At 41.9% G+C, this 22,073-nt stretch overlaps 1 protein-coding gene across 4 annotated transcripts in view; it reads right to left on the bottom strand.

Moving 5' to 3' along the window:
• Positions 1-22,073, bottom strand: part of LOC122399923 (14-3-3 protein zeta) — a 42,121-nt gene that overhangs the window by 19,644 nt on the left and 404 nt on the right. The window contains exon 2 of one of the 4 annotated variants that reach the window (XM_043401050.1): positions 10,981-11,048. The exons of 1 other annotated variant lie outside the window; for it this stretch is intronic. Coding sequence is in view for 1 of the 3 variants with exons in the window: in XM_043401025.1 (XP_043256960.1) it covers positions 11,853-11,868 (16 nt within the window). In the remaining 2 variants the exon portion in view is untranslated. Of the gene's footprint in view, positions 1-262; positions 519-10,980; positions 11,049-11,852; positions 11,884-22,073 lie in introns of those variants that run through there. 2 more of the 4 variants (XM_043401025.1, XM_043401033.1) reach the window with 2 other exon arrangements.

The following is a 22,073-nucleotide window of genomic DNA, read 5'->3' as shown; positions in this document are numbered from 1 at the left end:
GACTTTGATTATTCGCGGAAAGCGAGCACAGTTCCAGCACATTCTCGAAGAATATCCGTGGTCGGAAACCAGGGTAAAGGGAAACGGTTCGATAGAAGCGATTCGTCCGCGTAGCAGCATGCGTGAAAAAGAATAACTTAGGCGGAGGGGGGGGTGGCGGCGAGGCGGAGAGGAAATAAGAAATAATAGACAGATAAGGCGGCGAACGAAGACAGATAGAAGATAAAAAAGCTATGCGACAACGTAACGTCGTAGTCCTTACCTATAGTTAAAGTCTTTTGTACAATAAATACTTAAATAAATACACGATCAGCGTATTCCGTGGTCTCGCGCGGCAACGGAAGGGGGTCCGAAAACTGACTAGACTCTCGGTATTGCTAGTTCCTTTTTGTCCGGGGGGGTAAAGAGCGAGACCGTATTACGCGGAGAAACTACGCCGGGTCTTTTTCCTCAGTCACACTCAGTTACGATACCACACATCCCTCAGTGACCACTCCCGCACAGCGACTGAGCCGGCAACGCTGCTCGTGGTGGGGACTCGGCGCGCCTCGTGCCGGGACTCGGTCGCGTTCGACTATCCTCGACACCGGCCGGCATCCCTCGGCCCGCCTCGTGCCGGAGCCGAAGTATTGATCGGCTCGCCCAGCATGGCCGGCTCGACGAGGTTGGGTGGGGCAGCGGCGCACGGCTGTCCCGGGACACCAGACATGGGACACGATGCGTCGCGACGCGCCGTACTGCGCTACGTTACGCAGCGCTGCGCTTAAACGTGATACGCGTTATCATGCAACCGTCGCATACACACGACGCCCACCCTCTTTTCTTCCGTCACTCTATTTAATTACCTTACAATGGTACTTGATAGTAAACTTCAAAGAGCGTGCAATAGTTGTACGACGGTACCTACGAGTACTCACAGAGGACAGTGGCTCGCACTGAAAATCGTCCGTCACCTTTGTCTTTCCAACATTCTCTACAAAATCTAACTGGACGTTAATCTCTTTGAAATATAAAACCGTAGTTTATTTGTTCATTACTGGCTTTAAAAAGAATTCTAATAAAAAATGACTATTTTCACTGTGAAAGATTGCACTTAAATCTTACATCACGACTCGTTGGAAGCAGAAGACCGTGATGCCTGGCTGCCTCGTACAATATTGTAAACTGTCACAGTTTCCCTAAAACGATTATTATTCTATATCCTTATGAAATGTCCCAGGCTAATAAATCTAACCGTCTGTCTCTCTTTTTCCTTTCCATCCCTCTCGAACCATCCTACTTCCCCGTGAACTTATTCCCAGTCATCCTGTTGGAAAATTAACCCGTCTTGGTCCTTTACCCTCGACTTCCTGCCTCCTTCCAGTTTATACCATCTATCTGTAGCTCCGGCCAGCGAAATATTTGCTAATTGGCGTCATTTGCTATTCGTAATATTTCTGGGAAATTGCCATTCTCGAAGTTACGTCTGCGGATAAATTCATACGATATATCAAGGTTCAGCTCGACCGGACATTCTGAAAATTTTACACGAGATGCAAAAAGTATTTGCATTTCCTCGAACATCGATCGTAACGAGGAACGACTTCGTGACTTATTTTCTGTTCAACTGGCACGATTCGTGAGTCAAGGAAATTCGAATAATCCGAGATGATAAATATTCTTCGCGTGTTCGCTTCGCGCAAGCGACCGTTAGAGATTATTAAATTTCTCGGGAGAGACGAGAGAGAATTTTTACCAACATACCTTTAATGAATTTTTAGCCATCTGTGCTACTTTTATTTTAAACTATTCCGAATTATGTTTGGCATTCGTAAAAGTTTTCGGGAAATGACCATCTCGCGGCGCAAAATCAAATCTCCTCAACGTGACGCGTGAGCCACGTGTCGAGACACGTGACATCCGGCTCCCGCCTGTGGATCATTTTGGAAATAAGTAACGCGTCCGTACGTCAATCTGGATGATCGAAAGATACAATATTCTTATCGAGATGAATTAACTCTACAATCCGTATTACTTCTGGCTTCTCAAGAAGTTGCATAACAGATTACGGATGAACATTGACAACGAGATGCAACATGAAATATAGTTTTCAATAAAAATAACCTTTCTGGGATTCGAAATTCTAACCAATAATTGTTATAAAATAATTATTGAATAAACTTAAACAAGATAAATTTAATAATTTTTTTTAACGATAATTCCAAAAAAGAGACGTTGGACTCCCCGTTACGTCACACGGACGGTCACGAAAAATCGTACGAACGTAAGGCTGAATTACAGTATCGATCGGGCAAGCCCACGCTCGATATTTCCTCGTTCGCGGAGCTTTCACCCTGCCAATTCGTCGTGTTACCACGTAGGTAGGCACTACGAGGAGAAACCTTCGTCTTCCCGGTTGCTCGGCGAACCCCTCGATCAATTTCTCGAGGGGAACGGAGAACCCCTGACGATACAGGAACGGTGTGGCGCGACCGTTTCGATCGGGCGAGAAAAAGTTTCACGCGGTAGATACGAATCGCGGAACGGGGGGGCCCCCGACCAGAAAAGTCGACGAAGGGAACGCGAAATTAGATACAGCGGCGGCTAGAAAAAGAGGCAATTACCCGGGATACAATAGGCGGAATCGAGAAGACGAGCGCAGAAATAGGGGTTTGGCTGGTGAGGCTGAAATGAAATATTGATCTGCGGAGGCGCGCGCAACCCCTGCAGCCGACCCGCCCTTCCTTCTTCCTTGGCCACCATTTTCCGCCTTTCTCTCTCCCTCGCGGAAAACCTCGCTGAAATTGCTCCTGAAACAACTGCCCGCTGAACTCAGACGGTGGGGATCTAAGATTTCTCACCAACGACACACGCTTTATTCTGACCCTTTCCTAAAATGGCCTTGTCGCTAGCCGATACAAAAGAAGTTAAAATTGTACCACTCACAATACTTTGCTTTGTCTATATTAAAGATTAACATGGGCTGAAAATTGTACCACTCGCAATACTTTGCTTTATACATAATAATAATTTAATAACGTTTGTCTATATTAAAAATTACCATGTTTTATCAGCGTCTGTATTTTCAGTTTCAATCAATTTAATAGTTTATTTCAGACGTATCTTTTTGGAAACCATTCAAAGACCGTTAATTAAACTTGAAAGCGTTATCAGTTTTAATTAAGAATTTTTGTTCGCTTTTCAAATGTGTAGATTGACTGAAGCCATAAGACGTTGAATTTCTTTACTATATTTTGAAACACTCTGAATGAGGCCAATTATTGAAATTTTACTTTGAATAATTTTGTACGTATTTTGTGAAGATTGATAAACGAGTGTGAGGAGTTTTAACAAAATGAAGTTATATAATTCCTTGTTAAAAAATTATGAACTGAAATGATCCCTTGCCGTGAAAAATAAAAATCAGTTTGAACAAAATTACTTTCGTCGATTTTTGTGTGACTGTTTCGGTACTTCCGGTGTTAAGAGGACGGTAGGGATCGTCATCGGCGAACTCTATTCAGACGCGAAGCTGAACGTGAGAATTTTATACGAGGCCATCGCAAATCGATATAAAACAATATAGCGCAGTTAGCGTGCGAGGTACACGGTTGTCGGAGAGATACATTTAAACTGTACGCGTATACGTATTGACGAGTATTCGGCCTTAATAACGCGCGCGTTTATCACCCTGAATTTATCGTTCCACTTTCCGTACGACGTCGATAAAAATTAAAATTTTCATTAAACTCAGCCCCGAGGATAGATTGAAAAATTATCCCCCCCGACGTTATTTTCTTCTAATTGATCTTATATTAAATTCCCCTTGTTTAAAATTTCTGCCGCCAGGTGGCCGCTATCAGGATCGTTTTCTCGACGCTAAGTTTCGTTAGCGTTACAGTTAACTACAGCAAATTTAGAACCATCGAATAAAATATTTCTGTCACCTAGATTTTTATATGTGTCAATATGTACTAGTTTCTGTCAATTTTATATGAATCGTGATGACATATATGTATATTAAATACAAAATAAAATCCATCTTTTGTTCTTTTCGTATTGATGCGTTAAAATGTGTCGATTGAATTTCCCTTGCACCCTACCGCTACTGAAAAGTTAATATTTTCAGCAAATAATAATACTGGTAATGAAAAGGTCAGCGTACCGCAAAATTTAATGAATCGGGTTGCGTGTTTGACGCGTACCCCGTTATAGAATATCCCTAGCCGTTTGAAACGTACTTCTATAGCGGTTAAAACTAATTTTTATCGTCACGATGTAACGCGAGACTGACAACGTGCGAGTTCGCGATCGATAAGAGCACAAAGCTGAAAAGATACAATGAAATTAACAAGAATGACTAATTGGCGAATAAAAGCTACCTACAACGATTCTCATTTTATTCTCATTTTATGGAAAGACTGGACAGATAGAAAGATATTTTAAGCGAGCTCCCCTCGTTTACAGAGGCAGGCTGAAGGAAACGGTAAGCAGATTACAAAACACTGTAACGACTTGATTTCGTTTCATCGATCTACGACCTTCGAATTCGCGGTACAAAGTTTCCGACAAGCAACGATAATATATTTACCAGTCTATGGATACCCACATCCATATCGACTGTCGTCAATTACGTCGATATATCGAGCATGTGCACAACCCCCGCGAACGAGCTACGCAGTTACGAAACAATTACACGAGCAACCCAATCTCCACGGACGTTGCAACAATTTTGATGAAGAATTTTTACAATTTTTTTTTTTATCTTTGTTAACATGCTGTTGCATCACTTGTGAACACTATACTTTGGAAATTTTAGTATTTCCATGCTCGTTAATTGTTTGAATTATGTTGCTGTCTGAAAAGACTAGTTTTGCGTTATATAAAGTGTTCGGCCATTTTTTTTTTCCGTCGAAAAATTTCAACACTTACTCGATTTTTTTTCTCGAAAGTGGGTAGGATTTCGGGGGTATGGCTATTCACCAAAAATGATTGTAATTGACCCCTGTAACCGAAAATAATTTTTTCAGAACGATTTGAAATTTTTGAATTTTGTCGAAGAATTTCATATCTTCCCGAATTTTTTTTTAGAAAGTGGGTAGGATTTCGGGGGTAGGTCTATTTACAAAAAATGATTGTAATTAGCTCTCCTAGCTAAGAATAATTTTTTCAGAACGATTTGAAATTTTTTAATTTCGCCGCAAATTTCACACCTTCTCGAATTTTTTTCTAGAAAGTGAATAGAATTTCGAAGGTTATCTATTCACCAAAAATGATTGTAATTGACCCCCGCAACCGAAAATAATTTTTCCAAAACGATTTGAAATTTTTTAATTTAATTGTTAATAACTTTTTAACCTCATTAGTATTTTTAATAAAAAAGCTAACGTCGAAATTAAATGTGTCGGTGCAGTAAACGAACTTGAACCCTTGAACTCTCGAGCTTTTGTGGGAAGAGCTCGATCCGAGTATCCGGTTGTTGCACCGAGCAACATCAAAAGGACACCTTTGACGAACAGAAAGATACCGTTTCTCTTGATTCGTACAACGATCCCGAACTTTTGACCGGCAGTGTACGTCGGGATCGTTCGAAACAATGTCCGTCCGAAGTATCTCGCGGGATGGGAGGCGACGGAAATTTCAGTCATAACTCCGCATATATTCGCGACCATCCCGTGAAATGAAGGCTCGGCCAAGTAACTTTTCGAACAAAGTTGTAGGTTTTTCAACGCGTGATCCAGAATCTAATTTCCCGCGACGTTTATTATAATTCCCAATGGAACAACGCCCATTAGTACGCAATAAATATACAGTATGTTCAGCCAACCCTGGGAAGAATTTTAATGGTAGATTCTAGAGGCCAAAATAAGACGAAAATCAAGAATACCAATTTGTTGATGGAGGCTTCGTTAAGAAGTTATTAACGTTTAAAGTTCACACTGTCACGCTATGGTGCGCGCGCAGCTGTTCGCAGATTCCCGTTCTACAGGCGTAACTTTAAACGTCAATAACTTTTTAACGAAGCCTCCATCCACAAATTTGTATTCTTGATTTTCGACTTATTTTAGCCTCTAGAATCTTCCATTAAAGTTTCTCTCCGCTTAATAAATATTTAGTACATTTTTAATATTTAAATAAAATTTCCAAATGCCTCCGTTGGCCATTATTTGTAATCACTTAGAGTCGACGCTTCTGAAACAACGTTTTCACTAAGGGGTGTACGGTCTCTGTCTCGGCGTTGGTACGCGGGGCTCGAACAACGTTCGTGAAAGTAGAGGGTAAGCGACGCGTCGCGTAATGGAAATCGATAAAGTTGGCTTTACGAACCAATTTCCGTGCTGGTAATACGTTATCTTCTTGCTCGCAAACGAGTTAAGATCCCCGCGAGAGGAAACAAAGAAAATAACGGGCCAAGGATTTCAACGCGAATCAGGCGTAGCCTAAGTTCTCCGCTTACGCAGATAATTCGTTTCGTATCTCGTAAAACAATCAAAATCAAAATAACATATAACACTCGAACGTAAAAATTTACGAAACAAAACGCTTCGTTTGACACGTAAATCAGTGTTTTTAAAATTTTCCAAAATCATCGTGTAATTTTTTTTTGAAACTATAAAAATAATTTTGTTAATATTTAGAAAACATCTAATTATTCTATTCGATCTGCGTATTTTAATTCCCTGCCCGTCGAACGAAGAAAACCGGCGGACTTAATTTTTGGTCATCAAGCGAGGGACTAGCGTTTCGTCGTTTCAGTCGCGCGATCGACGCGCCGTTTTTCGTGCACTTTTCGTTGGCGCGATTCATCGACCACCCCAAGTAATTTTCGTGGAGGGTGAGAGGGTCGCTTGTCCGGCAACCTTTAACGCTCTCCTCGGAGAACGAGCACGTACGCTAGGTTAGTAACGCGTAGATCAATATTAGCTCGCGGTTCGCGCGTGTCAGCACGGTCTGCGTCCATGCACGAGAGCTTATTCTCATTTTCTAGCCTGCAAACAGGTTGCGCGAGCTTCAAAAGCCGAGCAGCAGCCCGAGCGCCTACTCGAAACGACTCGTTTCTGCGAACCCTCGAAACTTGACCGGACTCGATTCGCCGATAACGGGCGACACGTGCCTCGAAAATTACCGGTTCCGACACCGAACACAATGAGGAACTCGAAAACACGTTTTATCTTTGCTTGTTTCAAAACACAATCGTTTTGTTTTCTTTGTCGATAATTAACTGAATAATTTTTGTATCCCATAAAATCGTCCAGTTACGCGACTGTCATTTCACTTACGTTCTTATACATACACATATTTCATGTCCTCGTATTCAAAGGTTGAATAAAATTCTCTTCCTTTCGATTTTTCTGTTCGTAATGGAAGAACATACCGGATCTGTTTAATTTCAATTATCTTTTGAAATTAAGATCGAGTACCACAAATACACGGTATTTTTGAATAATATTTCAATATCGTGATTACTCTCCCTAATCAACCCTGTCTATGTGTTTTCCTATAATTAGAAATACTAGCATTTTGCTTTAATTATAAACAGTTAGAATAGAAATGTTTGGTTTACATATTCCACGTATCCTATTAATTTAGCTCGGCAGCACTCCTGTGTGTTTGCCTTTAATTATAAATTATTTAATTAAACTTATTTGTTTTTGCCATCGGTGGACATGCAGCGCTCAACGGTCCAATGGGAAAATATTCGAGAATATTGGAGACACGTGAAACCTACCAGAGGCTCTGTACTAAAAACAATATCACAGAATAAAAAAAAAAAAAAATATCAATACTGAGTCGAATAAAATATTTTTAATATTCGTTCCTATGAGTAGTTTTTTTAGATACCTCCTGCTTATCCTCAATATAATATATATTTACTATTTAACGATCGTTTCCAATATATCTTAAAGCATTTACAGGTCCAGAATGGTTTAAAAGGACATATTCAATACTCAAAATATTACGTTCCGAAAGGGTTGGAAACGACGAGACCTTTTATGTAACCCTATAGAAGCTAGCAGAAGTTTTAGCGGAGTAGCCCGGCGGGCGACTGATAAGGCGAACCTCGTTCGTTCGACCAGTCGACCATGCACGAGTCTTCGGTTTCGCGCGACGAATCAATTTCAATGCGTTGTTCCGAACGCCTTTCGACGAAATACGTGTATAAATGCGACGGATAAAAAAAATATGTAACAAAGAGTGCATACCAACCCTCGAACGTCGACGAAGACTATTACACCACAGACGAGATGTACCAGTAGACCTTACATCCAATGTAGAATATTTTTTCGGCCCAGTTTTCGGTAAAGAATTTTTTTCTCTAAAGTAAGTAGGATTTCGGGGGTATGTCTAATAACCAAAAATCATTGTAATTGACCCTTGTAATCGAAAATAATTTTTCGAGAACGATTTGCAATTTTTTAATTTTGTCGAAAAATTTGCCTACCTACTCGAATTTTTTACTCGAAAATGCGTAGGAATTCGGGGGTATGTCTAATAACTCAAAATGATTGTAATTGACCCCTGCAACCGAAAATAATTTTTCCAAAACGATTTTAAATTTTTTTTTTCCGTCGAAAAATTTCACACATTCTCGAATTTTTTCCTCGAAAATGCGTAGGAATTCGAAGGTATGTCTAATAACTCAAAATGATTGTAATTGACCCCTGCAACCGAAAATAATTTTTCCAAAACGATTTGAAATTTTTTTTTTCCGTCGAAAAATTTCACACATTCTCGAATTTTTTTCTCGAAAATGCGTAGGATTTCGAAGATATGTCTAACCACCAAAAATGATTATAATTGACCTCCGCAACCGAAAATAATTTTTGCAGAACGATTTAAAATTTTTCTTTTTCGTCGAAAAATTTGCCCACCTACCCCCTGTCGATTTTTTTAAAAAATTCATTTTCGATTTTTAATGATTTTGTATAACGGTTTACGGAAACATTTTATATTTTTTTGTAGGTATCCATAATCTCTACTTTAGAAATAAATTTCATTAAAATATATTGACTATTGTAGAAGTTATGGTCGTTTGAAAATTGCGTTTTTTAATCCCTTTCATAGTCAACTCACATTTACCCACACACTACAGCTGTCTGCCCATCGATACCAATTCAGAATTCAGTGAATAGTTACTAGATTGACCGCCAACCATGAAAAGAGGACGCTAAAATCACTGTCGAATTGTCAGGTCGGTATGGCGGTCAGATTGGGCCACGAATGTCCATAAGATGAAAGGTCTGCTGATATACCCCGTCTGTTACGACACTGACCTTGCTCGCAACGTTTCCCAAACTCTGTTCTGAGAACCTCTTCCGTCGGGCTGCCACGCCGCCGGAAGACTTTCAAGGATACAGCGGGCGATTCGGTATGGATTTTCAATTGCAACCGAGCGCCGTTTTTATTGCAACGATCGGGAAGATAAATGGGAGACCAAGCGTTCGCGGAACAGGGCCGTGACTATTCGGAACAATCAAACCTTAATCCTATCAGGATCTCTCCGAGTGAAGAGGGGCAAATGTAGCACTCATTGACGGATGCGGAAAAAGATGGAGGGGCTCGAGCTCCCACCATCTGGCAAAAAGAATCTGGTATCTGAATTTCAATCATTTTAAACGAGTTCAATACTCATCGATAAACGTTGAACATCAAAATTTCAATTAAATATATTAATTCTACAGAGATAAATTACTAGTGTTCAAACACAGAAAAACTCAATAACTAAATCAACAAATTAGAACTAGTTTTCGACGGGAAATATAGGCTAACTCACACGTGGAAATTTTCAACTAAATATTTAAAAAAATATAATCTTGTAATTATCGAATTTGTAAAATCTCTTAGGGCCAATTTTCATAGAGCGTCGTGCAGTAATTCTCCGTTCGAGAATCGTCGCGACGGTGGGGATTCTCGTGTCTGTAAAGGGCAGTCCGTAAAAAAGTCTGATCGACGGAATCGTTTCGCGGCCGAAACGTACGGAAAAAGAAACTCGGGCACGTTTCAAGGCGACGGGCAGGGAATATTCGCGTACGGAAGAGAAACGTGGGAAACGTCCTCGGCGTGGATTCGCTCGCCGGGACCAATCCTCGAGCCAGGACCAATCCGTCGACGTCTCTCGCGCACGAATATCGATCGACTGGTAGCGTGCGTGCACAGGCGACGGCCTTCTCCGAACGCGCGTCTTTCCCGATACCGTCGGGACGCAAACATCGAACCTGGAGTTAAATATTGAGAAACAGGCATACGCGCCCTTTAATTTCCTGCACGCGTACGCCTACGCGTTCTCGCTAGACACCCGAGAGCTCGCTCGATCGAACCAGTCGTGTTCGACGGTTCTTTACGAGGGGGAAAAGACTCGGGGAATTCTGGTTTGCTGCGCTAAAAATGACGTAACTTTCAAGCATTTTGTGTCCAAGAAAATAAATGTAACACTTGGCAGGCTTAGTTACACGCGGGAGGGAAAAAATTTTTCTTAATAAAATTTGATGTAAGAATTATTTATGTTAATAAAACAAATAATAGTTTCGATGAAATTTCGTGTAAATTTCAATATAATAAAATATATTGATTGTAACCAGGAGAAGGAAGAGAGAGGGGATTGAAGAACCAGGTGGAGGGTCAAGGATATAATATTAATAGAAGGGGGAAATAATGGTCTCGGTTTATAAGAAATGCAGTAAGCACAGATTTAGAGAACAACTGTAATACCAGAAAGGAGATAGAGTAAAGGCTGTATATTAACACGTTCATTGCCACGGTAATGGCCACTTTAAACTTACGTATAACATGTCGTAAAATCGTTCACGCGAGAGTAACCGTAATAGTTGTAAAATTGTTAATGTACTGCCATCGGGGATACTGCAAAAGAATTTGTTATTTTCCATACTAATTACAAGAAACTGGTGTAGCGATGAACGTGTTAATCAACTAAAATTCTGTGATTCTAGTAAGAAAGGAATATTTGTTAAATGAACATGCCAAACTCTTTAATATACTTACGGAACTTGAAAGTTTGTAATTTTTAGCGTTAGAAACCACCTTCTCGCCGTGTATAAAAATTGACCGACCTTGAAACAAGTTATTAAAAATTTACGGTTAAATCGAGTGAATCAATCGAGTTGAAGGGAAACAATTTAATCATTAATCGCGTTTAAATTTATATAGCACTGTAAAATCAGTAACGTCAATACACGAAAACTAAAGCTAATCTATCTCGTAACGTAATTCTAATGAAAATTAAATGTTTGCAGCGATCAATTTCATTTCGATAATCGCATCGTAGGCAATAAATATATTCGGCTCGGTAAGTGGTGGGAATGCATTTTGCAAGAGCGTACGAGCCACAGGTGGCAGTACAAAGGTGTCGCGTGGGTGTGCAGCGGCCCTTGTCCCCGACAAGGGTTTCTCTCCCTCCGAGCGAAGTCATCTCCGATAAACTGATCCAGAAGAAAGGCTCCGCTCCCCTAGTCGCTCGTACGCGACATCGACCCCGAAATTAGCGCCCCTGTCCTACGCAAGCTCTCGAAAAATAAATCGCGACAGAAACCTTTTCGCTGAACGAACTACGAAACGGCCAAATTCGCGCAAACGCTAAAAATTCTCGTCTAATCGTAAAAAGTTCCCCCGTGCACGTTTTCGTGGAACAAAAATACGAAAAACCGTGTTGTTTAAGTGCCTTATCTTCGTTCCATTTACCGCTCGTTCCTGGAATCGAAAGAACGCAAACGTGCTTGGCAAGGGCCACGGAAATGTAGCGAGGAAATTTGCAGCGTTTCTAAAACGTCGGTTGTCTTGCGCAATCGACGCGGCAAGTGCACGCTTTTGCCACGCCACCATTCACCGATCCTCTAATACGCTCTACCGTTACGTACCTCCCGATGTTTTCATTCACCTACGACGAAATCCTTCGCCGGGCTTGGATTCACCGAACGATACGCGAGCAACGGCGAAGGAGGAGGGGGGAGAGCCGATCCGTGTCTTTCCAGGCGCCGAACGCCCCCCGGAATCGGCAACTGTCGTTGCACGGAGTCGTACTTACGGAATCCGTCGTCGCGCCTTCGACAACTTTCTCGCTCGATGCGCGTCGCGAAAGACAATCGTGACTCATTTTCGCATGAGAGGCACGCTCGCTGTCGTCGAACTGAGAATATCCGTGTCCCGTACGATTCGCCCTTTCCTTATTTTCACGCGTCGATTGCCACGTCACCCGTATACGCGCGACAAAACTTCGCACTAATCGTACGACGCTAAAAAAACCACTGTCCCTTTTTACCGATCGACGCCCCCTGCATACTTATTTACCAACTCGACCGGCTACCGCAGTTTACGCAATCTTCCAGTATTTCCTAACCTCCCAATTCTCGAAGCGTTCCATATTTCAACTATTACCTGTATTTCTGTACACGGTCTCCCCGTTGTTTACCGACCTACTTCTCGTTTCTATCTTTCGACTCTATTATGACAGTTTGGCCTTATCTAAGTTAACTTCTGCGTTTCTTTTTCGCAACTCGACGTCGCGTCTCGTCGTGAAATCAGAACGGAGAACATTGGTGCGTTAAATACAACGGTCCCTCTAGTATAAACGGACGTTGAACATTTCTCTCTATTTTGCTCTCGGTGTTTCTCGCTTTCGGCTGCAACGCGATCAAGCCAATCAGACATAATAGTCGACAATTCCCGGAATAGTACTACCTCCATCGATAATGCTCGTGTCGCGGACCCGAGCGAACATTAGCGAGGGATCAGATCGCTGCATGTACTACAGGGAAACAAAGCTCTCGACCAAAAGTGGAACAAAGGCTACGAACGATTTTTTCTAGAATAATTTATGCTACCTGCGGTTTGAACGATAATCGTAAACCACGCGGGGTTGTTGCACGACTCGTTACACGACGCTGAAATTCGATTATCGTTGCAACAATGTATGACTCATCGTGCAAGAAATCGTTGCGCTATGACTCCTGCAACTCGTGGTCTCGGGAAAAGGACTCCTGATGTATTTTTAGCGCGTTTCTAGACGATTTTTGGACCGAAAAACGCGCCTCTATTTCCCCGTTGGAAAATAGAGGAATCGAAAGGGTGCTTTCGCTGTCGCCGCGGCTCCCGCGACCGTACAAGCTGGCAAAAAGTTGCGCGCACGAGGTATATTTACGTTGCGCGTGCGCACACGGCGATACACGCTGCCACACGCACGCACAACGCATTATATTAACACGCGGCACGTCCAACTTGAGCTTGTGCGTCAGCCGTCTTGGAATAGCGGCTGATGTCAAGCTCGCTGGTCGCTCGTAGACGCCGACGACCGAATACACACCTACACCACGGGAACGAGGGTGCTCGACCACTAGCTACGACGACGACGAAGCGATTCGAAGCGGCTACGACCGGCTTCGAGGTCTCGAAAAGCTTACAAAGTCTCGTGACAAAATTCGTTACGTTTTTTAACGTATCAAAAAATGAAACTAATTCATTTACACAGATCATATTTCATATTTACTATCATCTGTCAACTCTGCATCAGTTATAAATGTGCCCCACTTCTACGTAGTGTTTTATACCGACCAGGTCAACGAATTCTGGAATAGCGGACGATTTTCAGCGCGACAAACTGTATTCGGATCGCAAAGAAATCGATAACGAGCGACGGTAAGAAACTTCGTTGACAGAATCGTGTCGCCGTTGGTTCTTACGTGAAAAACCGACGGGGCGCGATTTGTTCGGGTCACGCGGAAACGAGGCCAGGTTTTTGGGTCGAAAAACAACGAAGAGGTCGGACCAATAAAAGGACGACACGGCAAAACGTCCGTGGAAGACGCCAGGAGAGATTACCACCGAGGGTCGAAATTTTTACGCGAGCCAAGAATCCGTAGAAAATTTTCCACAGTCGTTGGAGTTGACCGTTGGTTATTACCAAAGTGGTCCAAAATCAATAATTTTTAATATATTTCTAGTCCATACTAGTACAATGTCGTGCAAATGTTTTCATTTTTGCGAGATTAATTCAGAATGGTAGTAAGATTTTTTTAGGTTATGTTTGAGATCCGGTTTTGCTCTATGAGCGAAGGAATGCAAGTTGTGGGCACGGTTGTGAATTTTTATCGTTCTCGTATGTGTGTAAATTGAAGTGAACGATACAGATATCGCTTTCTGTGTTTATGCAATTATTCAAGCACTAATTTCGCACGTGTGCATTTCTCTTTACCGATCTTTTGGTTTTTTCGCAATATTCGAACAGTCAAATAATAATCGAACGGTATTCGAACACGTTATTTAACGAATATTTGAACCGTCGAAACAAATAAATCAACAGAAAATAACGGTTCCGATTCAAATGGTATTCAAATTTTATTCCACGAATGTTTGACCTGCACGGGAGTTCGAACATTTGATAAATAAGTAATTCGACAAGAAGTCCCAAGCCCTAGACTGGACGACGGATGTGCTTCCGTGTTCGTTGCTCGAACGCGTCACGCGAACCCTATTACTGCGCGGCGGCGAACGCGTTTCCGACGATTACGCGTCTCGAGCGAGAAAACCGCGCGGCGAATCGCGCGAAAGCGAGGCGACATTATGCACGCGGGGAGGCCAACTAGCCGAAGGACACGCTTGGGTATTATTAGTACGGATTCTTTAACATTTCTTTCTACGAACGTTACGAACATTACGAGCGTTACGAACACACGGGGAAACGAGAAAGTAACAACGAAGGAGAGGCGCAAAAGGAGTGCTAGCGGTTTCTTCTGACGAAATGACGCATCCGGAGGGCGGTTAACGCGATACGCGGAAACTGTCCACGAATACGTATCTGCGAAAGCAGCGCCACCCTTCGTGGACACGCGGAACTTTCTAAACTTACAACGTTCGACAGGTTAAATTTTTAACCGTTCGTTGTAGAATATTCTATTCCAGTCGTTCGGAAATATTAATTGCAGTGCTTAAGAGGAGTTGTTCGTGGGATCGCAAGCGTAAACTGTATTTTCCTTTACGTTTCTCGACGTGGGCGGTAGCGACTCTTGGGGGGAGTCTTTCAAGGGGGCGTTAAAGGGACAACAAACTTTAACCTTCCGTAGGTCGTAGCTGGCATACACATATGAACCTTGTTATCGATATTTTTAATAGATACATCGTAGAAAAATGGATACAATAGTTGTAATAAAGATAAATAATATTTTTCTGGTACGAATATTTACACGAAAGTAAAAGAAACAAACCGAATAAGGATTTCATCGCGACGGTGCACGACGACGTCGACGGAGCGAGAAACTGGAAGAAGAAAAGTCGGCAGGCGTTTTATTCTGGTCGCGGATAGAAATACAGAAGGAAACGGATCCCCTGCTGTAAAAACTCGTTTCATTCCGAGTTACATAGTTCTTGAATTAACCGAGCGACCAACGCGGGGCGTGTTTTAAAATATGGGACATCTACTACTTCAGTCTCCACTTAAAGTGATTTTTCCTCGTGTTTTGGACTGAATTAAAATACTGTTTTGTCAATCGATATACATGCGACGAAATTGCATGATTTTTTGTCCCAATAGTGAATAAATTATTAATAATATCCCGAATAGAACAGACCATGTATTATAACCATAGATACAATTTTATTGCAAGCAACATTAGACGAACACAATTGGAACACACGAAGGAGCGAGTACATGTTCGGAATTATCATTCGAACGTCTGCGTAACTTATTTATTTTCAACGATTGATTTTCTCGGAAACAATGCCTCGCGCAGAGAAATATTATTCTACATTTTCGATTTAGTTTTATGCGCAGAAGCATTTATTTCTCTATTGTACCAATCGCGGTACGCTTTGAATTTTTATTTTTCACTAGATAATAAAAATTCGTATATAACTATGCCCCATTTGTTTTTTATTCCTACCAGTTTTTTTTATAGTACAATTTCTTGTACACATTGTTTTATTGTTAAATCATATTTGTTTAGAAATGCTAATGAGGAGATTATCATCTAAATGTGTCATAGTTTTTAATCGAAAAACTATTAGTTTTTTTCCTTTTTTATCTACACTGTTTGTTGTTTACTTCAGTGCACTTACGAAGTATGGAGGAGCATAAATCTAAACTCGTGTTTGTAGGTACACGTATACACGAGTATATTTATTTTTAAAAGCTAAACTTTCGCTCTAATTTTCGCTATAATTGCAACTAATCTAAATAATTTCTTAAATGTAAATTCAAGAAATGTATTGCTCTACTGATTATCGTTGGTAATGCGTTGTTGGTGAAATGTTTATTGGACCATATACAGAACAGCTTATGAAACTTAATAAGCTGCTTTGTATGGTTCAATAAATACTCGTCTAATCATAATAGCATTTGAATGCTAATCTTGACCATGCGTAAGGAATTAAACATCAATTCTGTATAATGTATAACAATATAGACACTATAAAAACAAGTATCAAAACTATTAGCTAGGAACCACGGAAGGTAATTAATAAGGACAACAGTTAACAATGTATTTATCCGAAGAAGGAAGTAGAACTTGTTTAATAGAATTTTGTTATAAATTCCCTTCCGTTTGGAACGATAATAAACAATTTTCCCAAAACTAACCATCAATCACCTCAGACTTTACACATCTGGATTTTATCAGTTAAAGCAAGCACCTGATTTTCATGTACCATATGAATATTGATTATTAGCAATAAAATAACCTTTCAAGATTTCCCAAAAGCTTTTAGCCTAGGTTACACGTGGATTATTAAGTAACGCTTCTCCAGTAACCTTTGCCTTAGACGTAATTTATGCTTGTCGCAATTGACTCCTATATGAAGTAATTTGCTTAATAAAACTGTGAGAAACAAGTTAAGCAGTCAGTAGCCGCCTGCGTTATTTGGAGCAGTGGTTTACAGACTTATTGTACTTGTATACGCAAAAACCATTTACCGTTTATCGTAATCAATTTAAAATTCAATTCTGTTTATTAAATTTTACTGATTGGGCTAAATAAATAATGTTCTCTGCACTTATAAAATGGAATAAAAATTAAAGAATGATATTCGATTAAAAATAAATGTGTTATTATTTTGTACTTGAATGGCGTTGAATGTGTCTGACGGGTATTATTATGATTTAATAAATATAGGAAATCGCACTGTACCGACACTTCCGTCCAACCCACGGTGCGCCCGAGGATCGAGAAACGACAGCAGTCGCGAAACAATTGAACGCGGCACGCGACGTTGCCGCAGGCATAAACTTATTATCGAGCAAAATTCAATTTCCGACTGTGCACGTACAATGGCACACGCGTACGCGATGCACGAAACGAGAAACTCGCACAAATTTCGATCGCGGCTGGCAAGGAGATTCGATTACATCGTGTCCGACTCATTGTTTCACGACGCGGACGAGTATACGCCGAGCGCGTGCGTTCACGGAATTTCCGTGCACGAGTTTTACGCCACAGCTCGAACGAGTCGAGTCGTCACTCGACACGGGCTAACGACAACGATCAGATAATCTTCGCTATTTTTATGCCACGCAGTTTTTTTTTTTCTTTTTTACTTATCTCTTTCGTGCCGTTATTCCGTCCTTCGCGCACGCGCGCGGTAGCACCTCGCTTCAAGACTGAAATTCGAACCCCGTCGGCGACAACCGTCGAACCGGACGGTCAGTAATGAATTCTATTTCGAGCTGATAAAAAGGAGATGCAAAGAACAAACCATCAAAACTTGGAGGAAACGAAAATTTTTCAAACAGTTCTAAAAAAATTATTATCGGTTGCGGGGATCAATTACAATCGTTTTTGGTCAATAGACATAACCCCGAAATCCTACGCACTTTTGAGAAAAAAATTCAGTAGTTGATGACATTTCTCGACAAAATTAAAAAATTTCAAAACGTACTGCAAAAATTATTTTAGGTTCCGGGGGTCAATTACAATCATTTTTGGTCAATAGACATAACCCCGAAATCCTACGCAATTTTGAGAAAAAAATTCAGTAGTTGATGACATTTTTCGACAAAATTAAAAAATTTCAAAACGTTCTGGAAAAATTATTTTCGGTTGCGTGGGTCAATTACAATCGTTTTTGGTCAATAGACATACCCTCGAAATTCTACGCAGTTTCGAGAAAAAAATTCCTTACCGAAAGTATTTTTGGGTCCAGAAATGTCACTCTAAAATTTGTATTTGAAGTTCGTTAGCAGTGATCGAATATCAATAAAATATTTGAATATTAGATGATTGGAGTAGTTACAGCCTGAACAGTGGTTAATTATTTGGAAATTTGCTTAGGCGCGTGAGTCGCGTCTGCCGGGAATCGAACAGCGTCCTTAAGTGGCGATGGAGGTGGCACGAAATGGAGAGTCAACCCTCTCGCGAACGCTCCAGCCGTGCAACCCCTCCGGGGAAACAGGCTTGAAACCCGCGCGGATTGTGCACTACCCGCTTCATCGCGCTTCTCGCCGTTACCGAATGGGGAAGCTTTGAAATTCTCGTAGCACGCTTCACCCTTTCACGCCGAAACACACCTAACCGGGGGCCACCCAACCGGTCTACGAGAACTGGGTCGCATTGACATTTCCAATTGTCCTACGATCGTAGCAGAAACGAACGCGAACGAGATTTCACAATGAACTCCGATCGGTGTTGCGCAAATTTTAAACGAAACAAACAAAATTTCGTTCAACTTTACTTGAAATCGAAACCTAACCTCAAACTGTGTCAACTGCTTGGTCACTTCTAGCGTCCGGTTCGAAATCGTGGCATCCACTGTGTTATCAGCGTGAAAACGCGTCGAACCCCCGATAAGGTTGTTTACGAAAAAGAAAAAAATGTAATTTACCGAATTGTCCTTGGTCGCATTACGCAACCGCTTTCGCGTAGTACATAGAGATCGTTTCCCTCGGTGCTATCCGTTCTTACGTAAATCGCAATATCGTTCTCCCTCGCTTACTCGCGACCTCATGGCGCCGGCCTCGAACTACAATAAATTTACGAAGAAACGATCCATGAAAAATTAATTACCGACGCTGCCCGATTAATCGACGCTCGACCGCGAGTGGTTAACATTTTGGCAGCAACCCTCGAGCCAGCAGCGTTTTCTCGAGAGAAAACAGAAAAGAAGTTACGATCTGTCCGTCATTCTCGTTTCTCTGGGAATTAGAATGTTTCTTGGCGAAGAAAATGGATCGCGTAGAGTTGTTGAACTAGAGCGGAGGACGCGTTAGACGAGCAGCGAAGTGACAGTTTCTGGGACACGAGACGCGACGATGGTGGTTATCGAGCGAGCGCAACTTTCTCGATAGGTACGAGTCTCGATTCCGAGCGCATTGACGGCTGCTTTCCAACCAACGAACACAGTCTATGAAACACGTATTTCCTACTCGAAATATAACGAATAAAATGTGAACGTTATTTAGAAATTGGAATTCGAAACACACGTTGTGAATAAATCCGTGATACTTTGTGCCAATAATATTTTGCACATATCAGATTACAGTGTGGGGGACCGAAGAAAATGTAAAAAAGTTGAACAATCCAAACGCTCGACGCGCCGAAAGATTGACGCGATAGGAATCGACAGGCTTGCGTCACCGACGTTTCCACCTTTCGAGACAAATTTAGAAACCACACGGGAATCATTCTCCCCGACACCGGGACCTACGTCCATCCTGCCCTCTGACTTTTCGCGAAGAACTATAAAGGGCAATCTTTCAATTTCCAACGCTACTTCCTCCGGATGCTTCAACGCGTCGAGCGCTGAGCAAGTTTTTCACGTCTTTCCATTTATCGACGAACGCCGCGGAGCCATTCTAAGATTACCCTTAATATTTATTTGAATCCAGCGACGGATCTGGAAGAGGTCAAAGGGGAGAGTTAACTGAAAAATCACGAAAAAATTCTGGATTTCGAGAATTCGAGACTCCCATCCTCGGAAATTTATTAATACGAATAGTCTGTTTCATGTGGTCGATTACCCAGTATTTTAAAAAAATTTGTCGTAAAAATAAACTGAACGTTGGAAATCTTCGTCGTTGGTTAGCATTTATCGCCACGCTCAAAACGAGACTTGTACACCGCGCTCGGCTCGATAACAGAGCCGATTTGACCCCGTGGTATATTGAACGTCGTTTTTTTCGAATGACCTGCTGAACGAGCCGTAAAAGTTCGTCGTGGTAGCTGGCGAGACACTGTATCCATCCGTCATAATTCCAAGAGACGTTCGTGACAGTTCATATAATATTTATCGTAAACGCGAACGTATACGTCTGTATATCTACTTTCAGCGATTTCACGCACACGAGGATGCTCGCACGCGTGTCTAAACCTAGAAAGCTCGTTAAAACGAAATCGGGTCGACCTGGATTCTCCAACGTAATGAAAGAATTGACTGATCAAAAAAAAACTGTTGTCGTGGATGATTTCTATCGGTACATAACCTCCCTTCGAATACTTCGAACGCTTCGAGTCGAGCGGAAAAAATTATATCCGATAAGATTGCCCGATCTTCCAATATTCTTTCGAGATTGTTTAACGTTTTTTTTTAATTTGAACGATACTCGAATTTTTTCGCGATTAAAATTGACGGGAAAACCGTGATAAAGCGAAAGATGGAGACTGGTAGGATTTTTGGAACACGGTTGATGAGAGGTTCGCCAGAAAACGAATCGTAGAAAAGAATGCGGCGACCTCTGCAACTAAAAAGCCTCGTTCGTTACGCAAATACGTACGAGCGTAAAGCTACGGCGAAACGTCACCGATGTGACACGATGAGACGTGGACTGAGCGAGCGAGCGAACAACGGAAAGACAGAGCAGGCCTGTCGTCGGCCTTGGCGAAAAGAGTAGACCTCGGCAGTTGAAGTTGTTCGATGACCGAGAAAGAGTAGGGAGAAGAGAGCGAGAAAGAGAGTTCACGGTCCGCCACTACGAAAAAACGATTACCTTCCGCTAAAATTTACGATTAACGTTATTAACGATTACATCGCGAACGATCGCCGCGTGAAAATAACCTAGAAACGTTCCGGGCACCGTAAATCTAGCAACATTTGATAATCGCTGTAGATTACATGTATCGCGTTGCCCCGACTACGTAGAACAAGTTTGAAGTAGGTAAACTATCGATCGTATGGCCAACAAAATAATACGAAATATACTTCGAAAGCCCAACCAGAGGTCATAGACATCGGTTTCGATCGAAGAGATCGCGTACAATGATAAACATTCTTCTCTCTGATCGGTGTGGCTTTCGTAAATGTAATCTTTTCAGTAATGTCACACGACGAGAGTTTCACCGAATACACTTCTTAGATATGCGCGTCGATAGAACGAGAAAACGAGACGAGTCTACTTATCGACGTTCGATAGAGCCGCACAGTGGAAAAAAGGATGACCAAAAATTGATTCGCGCGACACCATCGGTCAATATCGAACATACACGCGAGAAGGAAGCAAATTCGCGAATCCATCGATGACTCGTAGAACTAACTCAAACGTAACTACAACGTGCTAGCCTTTCCATGGGTCACGATGGGTGTTTATCAGCCGAGACGTATCGAAGCAATATCGAAAGCTCAATGATCGGTTCACTTGTCAAAGGGCGTGTGCTCGTCGTTCCAGCGCGTGTACGCCGCTACGAATACGTGTAACGCATGCTTCTATGGTTTATCGGTATTTCAAGCGTAAGCAGGTCGAATATCGTGCGCGAGAGAACAGACAAAAGCTGCCGCGCAATGTATCTCCGATTTCTCCGTGCCATATATGGGGTCAAATGTCGGGAGAGAAAAAAATCAGTCGCCGAAACATCGATCGGGTATTTTGCACTTCTGGCTGTCATTTCGCGAAACCATGACGAAACTATCGGCGAACAAAACCCGTTCAACGTCGTCCACGGACGGAGAAAATGGGAGCAATAATTTTTCAGATTCTTTAGCGAACGAGAGAGAATTTTGTCGCCGGCTATGTAAGTAAGATGGCGGCGATCGAATCGTACGTTAAGGCTGGCGCGTCGCGTGCGTCGCATGCACCCGTGCGAGCGGCAAGCGACTGCCTTCAGACGGTCTACCATCGCACGGTAACCTAACGAACTTTGCCAAAATGACGATTCGTTCGGCGAACG

The sequence above is a fragment of the Colletes gigas genome, unplaced genomic scaffold (assembly GCF_013123115.1).
Source record: "Colletes gigas isolate AHSC1104 unplaced genomic scaffold, ASM1312311v1 Colletes_gigas_Sc00002, whole genome shotgun sequence".
In the NCBI taxonomy this organism is placed as follows: Eukaryota; Metazoa; Arthropoda; class Insecta; order Hymenoptera; family Colletidae; genus Colletes; species Colletes gigas.
This window is presented reverse-complemented; position numbering and strand designations above follow the sequence as displayed.